The sequence below is a fragment of the Haliotis asinina genome, chromosome 3, assembly GCF_037392515.1.
Source record: "Haliotis asinina isolate JCU_RB_2024 chromosome 3, JCU_Hal_asi_v2, whole genome shotgun sequence".
Taxonomy (NCBI): domain Eukaryota; kingdom Metazoa; phylum Mollusca; class Gastropoda; order Lepetellida; family Haliotidae; genus Haliotis; species Haliotis asinina.
Genome location: NC_090282.1, coordinates 28,578,108 through 28,588,105, shown reverse-complemented (window position 1 = coordinate 28,588,105; position 9,998 = coordinate 28,578,108). Strand labels below are relative to the sequence as shown.

Sequence of the window (9,998 nt, the reverse complement as noted above, 5' to 3'; positions counted from 1 at the left end):
ATGCTGAGAGTCGCTGTAAACCACAAACCAACCAACCAACGGACAATTCAATGGATTAATTTGGATTATTGACATTTGGAAAAAAATGATCTGTCTTTAGTAAGTCCATTTGTAAAGAACTGCATGAAGTTATGACTGCTTATGTTGTTTATTGTATCCCTAAGAAGGATCAATTTCATACACTGACACTGTGCCTGACCCATTGCTGATGACCACTGCCAGTGTCTTGTTGGCTGGGGTGTGCTTGGATGAGATGAGTCTGAAACAAGTGAGTTTTAGTCTGTTTTTTTCACAATATTCCAGCAATATCATGACAGGGGACACCAGAAATGGGCTTCACACATTGTATCCATGTGGGGAATCAAACTCAGGTCTTCAAGGGGATATGGGCAGATGCTTTAACCATTCCGCTACCTGACCGCCCATGAATCAACAAGTAGAGAAATATCTGCCATTCAACTGAAACAAGACAAAACAATTTACTTTGCAAGCCACTAAAATAAGCAATAACAATTCCACCTTAAACAGCCGTCACCACCTTCCCCAACCTCATCCAACTTAACATGAATCTGACCTAAAGGACCAACCAAATATTTATGTGTTCGAGAGCACCATGAGAAAATCTAGTCTATTATTCAAGTCTTGAACTATCACTTTGGCAAGCACACAAACTACCACTATATGATATGCCCAGCTTGATAGCGACCTTCATATATACCTTAGCAAACTCTCAACAAGACCACAGTGCAAAAGAACACTTTGATATTGCCAACCTGATATTCGAAATTCGAGATTCGAGATACCAAGGTATACATTCAGAGGCTTTACACTTTGTGCCACACACAGCAATGTTCAGCTATATGATATCAATCTGTAATATTCAAATCTAGCCAGAAACCCAATAATACAATATGTAAACCAACAAGTTGCCCATGCTTGTTACACTTAGTAAAGTATAGATCCTGGTAGTTTTGTTGGGTTGAGTCCCTTCCAGGATTCGAACCCACACTCTCATGTACCACACCACATGCCAGCACCCGTGATGGTGTGGGTAGAACAGGCCTTCAGCAATCCATGCTTGCATAAAAGGCGACTATGCTTGTGAGAGGTGACTAACGGTATCGGGTGGTCAGGTTTGCTGATTTGGTTGATACCTGTCATTTGTTCCCAACTGCGCAGATCGATGCTCATGCTGTTGATCGCTTGATTGTCTGGTCCAGACTCGATTATTTACAGACTGCTGCCATATAGCTTGAATATTGCTGAGTGCAGCGTAAAACTCACTCGCTCAAACTGCTGACGTTTTAGCAGGTTCTTCACGGGTATAAAGACATTCAACATGGTCTCTCTGCATAGGATAACACATATCCCCCACCTGATGTCCGAGATACCAACGTCGCCAGCAGTGCCCTGCTTGTACATGTCCTCCATGGTCTGTTTAATGCCGCCCTGTCTGAAGACATGGTTGAGATCTGTGGTCAACGAACCCATGTCCACCGTGTACAGGTACAGACTCCCCATCCTCTGACTCCCCAGCACCAAGTATGTCTTCCCGTTGTCCTCCACTACATCCAAAGCACTCAGTTTGGGACCCTGGAATTGACAACTCGTGACAGGAAGGCCATGCTTGATCTTTTCCTGAACACCGGGTGTCATAACTGATTTTCAGTTATCCATATAGTTTCCACAGCTAATTTGCCCTTTATACCCATTGGAATCTGCTTGAGTAGATATTAAAAAACGGTTGTTCCCTGGCCGGAAGTTATATATGTAACAAAACATATCCTCCAAGAACGCTTTTGATGTTCTTGTTACTACAATCCAGGATCCCCGTCCACAAGACATTCCTAAAGCTACGGTATTTGTAAGCCTATGGTAAATTCTAGAGTTACGACAGGTTGTAACGTTATGAACGCATTGTGGATCTGGGGCTTCTTTCACGAAGCAACCTTTACTAAGGTTAACCTTAACTCCCATTCTTTAACACTGCGCTAAGGTTACCTAAGACTTAGGCAACCTTAACTCCCATTCTTTAACAGTGCACTAAGGTTACCTCAGACTTAGGTAACATTCGTGCCACGTTCAAAAATGGGAGGTTACCTAAGTCTAAGGTAACCATAGCGCAGTGTTAAAGAATGGGAGTTAAGGTTAACTTTAGCTTTGTGATAGGAGCTCCGGGTCCCTGGGTCCTGAACGTATCGACGTATCGAGATCTCTTTGAGCAAAGGGCTTTGACTTTACTTTCGTTTGAAACTACATGGCTGAAGAGTGACGATATTATATCAAAGTGTTGATCAAGTATTGATGTTTCATTACATCAGTCGTTAATTTTGTTTTCAAATCAAGAAAGTGTTGTTTATGATTTTAAAAGATGCCTCTTAAAAGGTTCAAGTGAATCCTTTAAAGGAAACTCACGAAATCTTTAGAACTGGCATCTCTCATGCTCTCTGGGCTTGATTTCATAGATGATGTGACGTCGGTGTTGAAGACGTTGTCCAGTAGGAGTTCATTGACCTCCTCTACCTCACCCCCACTGTTATATACAGGCCCATGGGTCAGGTCGGTAGTATCCCAGATGGAAAAGCCACGCCCACCAAACGTGTGGATGTCGGTAATCCCCGAGGAGTTGAGATTACATTTACTGATCAATAGTCTACCTGTTTTCAAAACACACAAGTGAATACCTGTAGCGTGCGATAAGGGCACAAGATTGCGAATGTGATAAAAGTTTTATTACTTGTTAGTTTGTTGTTTAATGACGCAATTATCAACAGGCCAGTTATATAACGCCGGTCAAATAATAATAATAAAAAAACATAGAACCTTGACAGGGCTATCAAATGATTGGCATAATGAAGAGCGATCAATGTAATCGGGATGTAAAGACATGCATCAACCACGCCTGTGCGCAACATCACCCAGTCCCATCAGTCGCATCTCAAGACAAGCAACATAGACCAAACTACACATGCCAAAAGTATATATATAATAGACGACAGGGTCCTGGGCTGACTTGCACGAAGCGATCTTAGCGCTACAATGATTGTAACTCCCATTCTTCAACACAGGCTTAAGATAGTCGTAGCGCTAAGATTGCTTTGTGCAAGTGGACACTGACCCATATCGTAGGCTAATGGTAAATTACAAACTTACGGTAGTTCTTTAAGAACGCTTTGTGGATCGGGACCCTGACCCTGATATTCGGTAAGTAGGGAAAGTAGTGTCGAAGACATTAATACGCCGTAAAATCAATAGGTTCAGTGTCTTAGCAGAGGCATAAAAGAGTCTGCCTCAAATGAAGGCCCACGAAATACCTTGGTCGTACAACGTTGATCGCAATACAGTTCAACGGGGAAAGGAGTGGATACCTAGTTTGTCAGGCCGGGTCAGCATGTCTGTTAATGTGTTGTTCTGTGAGCCAGATGTTCCTACAGAAGCAGCCGTTGCCTCTGACCAGTAGAAGCCATGCCGTCCAACGCTGTACTCCTTGATCCTCCCCTCGTCCGCTGTCAGCAGGTACATCTTTCCGTCTTTCTGTAGCATCTTCATCGCCCGGGGCTGGTACATCCCGTGGATGGGATACTTCGCGAGGTGGGTACCTTCACAGTTCCAAAGTCAGAAGGAAGAACGATGGGACGTGTGGGATATAGAGTATATACAGGTCATTAGTGAACTCTGTTTAAGAGGAAATTGTCAGAGATGACGGGGTATGCTACAGAATAGGCAGATAGGGTTAAATACGCAGTATGTACAAGGTCCAGTGGGTTGGGTATGCCGCATATTGGGTATCTTCATGGTGAGGAATACATGGTATATACAAGGCCATTCGTTAAAAAGATCAAAGTTGATGTTTCAGAAGAAGTATGTCAATTTTACATTACATGCCGGGGGGATATAGTCGACGCCTCGTCTGTCTGTTCGCCCGTCCATAATCATTTTGTTTCCGCAGCATAATTCAGAAACCGTTCAATATTTTTAGACCAAACTTGATAGATATAATAATCACAACCTATAGTTGTGCCTATTTACAGAGTTTTGGCATGTATATATTTTTTTGTTTTTCCATGGAACATTTTGGTGTTAGTCTAATGGTGGGGTGGGCTTCGTTTCCTCCGGAGAACTCAAAAACCGTTCAATATTTTTCTGCAAAACTTTTGCTATTTACAGGTTTTTGTGGTTTATTATTTTCTCGGCTTCCATGGAAACGTTTAGACTTTGTCTCAAAATGGAGGGATGGGCTTCGTTTGTGGAGCAGAACTGAAAAGCTTCTTAATATCTTTCAGCAAAACTTAGCAGATATTTGTGGCAGACCCTAAAGTGGTGCCTTTTGCTATTTGCAGGTTTTTGTGTTGTATCATTTTCTGGGTTCCCATGAAAACAATTCGGACTTAGTCTCAAAATGAAGGAATGTGCCTCGTTTCCGGATCACAACTCGAAAAGCATTTGATATCTTTCATCTTCTGATGACTCTTGTCCTTTCTCATTTCCACTCCACCTTTTATGCCAGAATGTCCATACCTCCGTCCTGGTCACTTGGATCTAGTTGACTCTGGTTCCAGCTCTTGGTGCCGAGACTGTAGATGCCCTTCACCTCACCCCCTCTCACCGATACCCTCGCAATGGCATTATTGTCCTGTGTATATGCAAACTATACAAGGTAATAGGATACATAAAGTGATAAACTATATGGATTGAGTGAGTGCTCTTTTCAACTTCGCAGTCGGCAATATTCCAGATAAATCAAGGAGGCCTGAGAGAAGACACTGGTAGCAAGCTCAACAGTAACAGACTCTATGCACTGTCGTTCCGCAGTATTCCTGCCTAAAAAAATCGACCTTGGATCTCAGTAGCAATGCAGCGGTTGGAAACGTGTGAGATCCACGATATGGGGATCAGCCTTTTTACGCAATGACTATATTTTCAGTCTTATCTAGGCAACCATTGACCATTGACGATACGAAGAAGCGAGTAAAAGAGCACTATAAGAATTATTGCAATGAAACAGGTATGAGACAGTATGTCGTATAACCAATTTCGGTTTGAATATGATTTTGTTTGTGAACAAATACATGTTCCTTAAGAAGCGTAACAGAGACAAAAACAACTACAACAAACAAAACAAACAAATTTAAATTACACCAATACGTTATGCCTGAACGCTCCATAATTATTTGTATGGGTAGTAGTACCTCTTGAAGAAGACCTACCGATGTCAGTTTCTGACTGTACCTGCAGCGTGATGTATACTGTGTGGTCATCCGGCGTGATGACAGCGTAGGACGGCTGCAGGTCCTGCGACAGATTAGAACTTGGTGCAGAGGTGAAGGTCCGGACACACGCAGAGGGATGGCGAATGTCAGATCTGTGTCCCCATCAACAAGACAAAAAAGAGTGTTTGGATGCGTGTATAGTAAAATAGCATCATTGATGTATATGGCCAAGTCTCAAAATTCAGTTTTGTTTTGGGTAGATACACTTTTTCGGTACGGTATTTTTTTTCTACAGATACAGGGCATCTCTGACACGTATTAATGTGACACGTACACGTACACAAAACACCAATGTTTATTCACTCTTTTTTCTTTGAAAATAGCTTAAAAGCACGTCTCAAACATTTTCCAGATAGAGCGTTTCCCTTTTTTGAAACTTCAAAATGTTAAAGACATGGTCAAAGGAGTACGGTATCACGATTTGGTAGCCTCACAAGAACAATGAGTGGGCGAGTGAGTATTGTTTAACCACACATCAGCAATCTTTGTGACGAATAAGGACGCACTACAAATTACGGAGATTTGAATCGCTTACAGAATCAGGTAATGAACACAATGACGTTTGCCAGCGTGGTGATGCATATCAACACCAGTGGTAGCCTTGCGACTCGCTTTTTTTCACTGAACATCTTAAACGTTTGAGCTCTCCTTACCAACCTTCCGTTGAACTTCTTAAAGTCTACAGTTTGCTCTGACCACGTGCCACTTCTGTCCTTTCTCAGGATTGCCACCGAACCTTCTGGATCCACAAACTTGTTGGAGACATCCTTTCCAGGTGTTCCTTCATTGGTGATAACCAGTGTCGTGCAGTCTCTCGAGTACACCAGATGGGACGGAGAGGAACCCACTGTACGACAAGGGTTTACTGTTAACCTAATACAGTGTAAACTGTGAAAAACCGGCATCTGTCCGATCCGGAAAGTTGTCAACACTGGCATAAAATCTCAGTAACGTCTGAACTGTAAATTAATCATAAGCTCTACAATCCGGTAATCAATCTATAAAGTGGATTATTTCTTCAGTCCCGATGAGTGCCGGTTAAGACAGCTTCCACTGTACTTGAGAAAAACGTGTTTTGCGTGTTGGGCGGCTAATGCCTTAGAATGCCTTAGATTTCCTTCTTTGACCGAGGAGAATCATATCTAATTAGGTACACTAATTCCCATCTCGAAGGTAGCTGGATTGAAGGCGTTATATAGCGGAGGTCACTGACACATTGCCAAACGATGACATTTCATTATTGTCCTACAATTATTTTGTTTGTCAAAATCCAGCTAAATTAAACATGAGTGCATACCTTCGTTTTCCCGGCAATTCATAATGACTAATGAAGGTTTCTCTGAGATACATCACTGCTGTAACTTTGGGTATACCTTCTGTCAAACTATAACAGAATAACCTCTGAAGTCTAACGTGCAACGACTCTGATGCTCTTGGACACTGTACATTTTGTTGGGGAGAATCTCCACTCACCCGGTATTGTCCGCAGGTACAACAACGTCTTCACATCTTGACTGTAGGTCTTAAAGAACATCACGTGTCCCTCATATACGTCATCTGATGACGCCATGACAACAGCCAGTTCCCCACCACAAACATCCACCCCACGTGGCTGACCTTGAGTCTCAGTGAACAGATGGTCGACCAGCAGGTGCGGGGATCCAGGGTCAGACAGGTCAATGACGTGCACAACAGGGGACGCGTCTCCTTTGTGCAGAATATATGTTTAGAGGAAGGAACAAAGATGCAAGCGTTCGACCTATCCTCTCTAGGGTTCATAGTTATATCTTACAGTGCAGGTTTACAGAGTTCGAGCCTAAGAGAAGTGAAGGATGGGAGAGATACTGTCTTTTACTTGAAAATATGTAATGAAACGTTTCATAAAGGTGAAACGTTTCATAAAGGTATTACGATATTCATAACAATTATCTCCTTTTGCAATGTGGTACAAGTGCATCTGATGTGACGTGTAAATGTAACAACTATTCGTCTCAGTACCAACGAATGGGTGAAGTCATGTCAGTACACATTAATCTGTGATATTTTGTATGACATCGAGTGATGTATGTGAGTCATAGATCTTCTGGTGGATTACATATATGAAACAAAATCCCTACGTTTACAAGAGGTTCTCACCTTACATGTCTACACTAATAATAATTTACATGATTTAGCTGAGAGACCTTGGAAATTCGGCTTACGCCAGCTTTAATAGCAAACACCATATATCCATCAATTCCCTCACAAAAGATAAGAATACAGTGAATGATCAATAATCTGGAGCCATCTGTCGGGTAGATTCACCCTTTGTGTAAATACTGTCAGCAACGAGAACACTGGTGGATTCAATGGTTTAAAAGAAACCTAACTGACGTCAATACCAAACCTATGCAGTATCATTACAGTGCCATTACAACGTCAATACAAAGTCCGCGTAACGTCAGTATAATAATTCCACATCTGGCAGCGTCAATATCCCGGTACTGAGATATATAAGTGAATATGTTTTACCTATAACATACAATACGTGGCCATCCACGTCGTAGGCACCTGCTGTTGCCGTTCCACCAAGCAACTTGTACACCGGATGCGTGTGAGCGGGCTCGAGATAGGATGCCAACTTGGTGTAACTCAAGAGTCTCAATTGGTCACGTGATAGGCATTGTCCAATTAACACCAAGATCATAATGAAACTTGGATAAAGCTTCATGGCGGTCATTTTCAAACTTGTTGACTTGTTTCCTAGCTTGTTACGATAAATTCGCTGTAAATAAGACATGAGCTGATTATTCCTACGTGTGTATATACATGTACTTTGATAATTTACCATTCATGAATGTAGACGTGGGATGTCTCAAAACGACAGGACGACACTTCAGAGAACACTTTGAAATACCGAGGTCCAGGATTTTGACCACTATTATGACACGGCAGTATTTCCATATAGATATGCCATTGAAGATACACTCGTATCAAATGTATTTATAGTTACGGGGATAGAAAATGTACGACAGTTTTAAGGACTTACGTAGTTCCGTTCTGGCCTCAACCTGTAGATTACTGAGGTTATCAGTCGTTGCCAGGGATCGCTTCAAACTCCACTCACCAATTAACATAAAGCGCTGGAAGCTTACACCTGCTTGCTTCCAGTTTAAAGAGATATGTTTTTATGTTTGAAACGGTCCCGGAAGTTCGTAGATAAGAAAATGATAAGAAAATTCATGTGATTTTCGTCTGCTGCACGGATGGAAAACAACCAGAAAACCATGGTGATTTCGCGTTAAAGTTTGAGAATGTCGACGGTTTTAGCTGTATGGTTGTTTAATGGGAACTAGTTCCCAGATTCCCAGTTCATACTGATGTATAATGTATGTATACCAACTGCCAGGGTCAGTCTTCAGAGGTTTGATCTGATTATGAACCTTGGTTTCTTAGTAAGGCATCTGGATGAGTTTCACTATAACAACAAATGTCTACATCCTGTATCACCGGATACAGGAAGGCAACCTGTAGACAGCCTGCTTGCCATTCAGGATATTGTACTTGCATGCACACAAATAATAGGATCTGTGTGTCATGCCATATATGCCATATTCACACCATTAACGAAGATGCTATCTCGGTGGCAGTCACGTCATTAACGATCCTGTTTACATTCGTCGTACCTGGTGGTGTAATAGTACCCGACCGTTATAGGGGACATAAACACGTAATGAAGATGCTGTCTCGGTGGCTGTCACCTCATTAACGATCCTGTTTCCATTCGACGTACATGGTCATTTACTTAATTTAGTACCCGCGCACACACGCGCACGCACAAAATAAGGATGCTAGCTCGGTTACTATGACAACCAAACAGCATACAGTACATACCAGAATATGTACACGTCACACGAAGTCGCATGAATAATGACAAGCCTCAACGACTCGCACGCCGCAAATCGCGGTGCAGAGTTACATCCCTCTGAAGTGCCAGGAGCCTGTTATTGGCGGCTCGAATATGGGACTAGTCTGAACTGTGTCAGTATGTTCGTCAGCACCATAGCAGTGCCTGCAGGTTTCACCGAAAATAATCAAAGACCTGAACGATTCAGGGCTTTCCCCTGACATGAAACTGACGTATCGTGATCTAAGTTAAATACTGTTAAACTTCACTAAATCTATATGCTTAGACATTTGGTTAGCTGGATAAGATAAGACGAGATAAGTCCATCTGTTCTCTTACAGGTGTGATTAGAACTAGTCTAGTAATTTTCTCTTCTTGTTATATAATCTGGTTTAGTTTGTTTTATTACAGAGTGAGAAGGGAGCCTAACTCACACTAAATAGAGAACAGAAGGATGGGTAGTACACAAAGTTCATTGATAAGTTCCAAAACTGTTTAATCAGTCTGAAAAGATCGGAATTTCCATAGGAAATAAGGGGAGAGTAACAGTTATTGTAAATGTGATCGGTATATTGAGGGAAATTCAATTTATTGCCAGTTACAGTTCTAAGCAACCCAGAACAATTAATAAATACATGCTAGGCGTTTAGAAACACATATCCTCTGTTTGAGAATGAGTCAGTCACGGACGGAAGTCCAGTTATTACACCGAGCCGTATTTGCAGGAAGTGGCTGAGAATATTTGTTCTAAAACAATCCCATAAACCCATGACCACTTAAGCCTCCAAAGACTCATTATCACTTGAATAACGCCTGCCTAGCATACTCCGGTGGAGTCATAT

At 42.0% G+C, this 9,998-nt stretch overlaps 1 protein-coding gene across 1 annotated transcript; it reads right to left on the bottom strand.

Moving 5' to 3' along the window:
* Window positions 1-132: 132 nt before the first annotated feature.
* LOC137276721 (mesenchyme-specific cell surface glycoprotein-like) lies at window positions 133-8,028 on the bottom strand. Its single transcript, XM_067808350.1, has 9 exons — window positions 7,782-8,028; window positions 6,744-6,977; window positions 5,928-6,117; window positions 5,230-5,362; window positions 4,519-4,633; window positions 3,369-3,599; window positions 2,416-2,657; window positions 1,376-1,593; window positions 133-259 (listed from the first exon to the last, which is right to left on the bottom strand). The coding sequence occupies exons 1-9, from the start codon at window positions 7,987-7,989 to the stop codon at window positions 160-162; spliced, it is 1,671 nt and encodes a 556-aa protein (XP_067664451.1). The 5' UTR covers window positions 7,990-8,028; the 3' UTR covers window positions 133-159.
* Window positions 8,029-9,998: the final 1,970 nt, after the last annotated feature.

Excerpts from the sequence above, each read along its gene's own strand:
- LOC137276721 (XM_067808350.1), bottom strand. The coding sequence starts at position 7,989 with ATGACCGCCATGAAGCTTTATCCAAGTTTCATTATGATCTTGGTGTTA. Across the intron at positions 4,634-5,229 it reads CAGTATACATCACGCTGCAG|GACAATAATGCCATTGCGAG; the intron begins GTACAGTCAGAA and ends GCATATACACAG. Across the intron at positions 2,658-3,368 it reads GACCCGGCCTGACAAACTAG|GTAGACTATTGATCAGTAAA; the intron begins GTATCCACTCCT and ends TTTTGAAAACAG.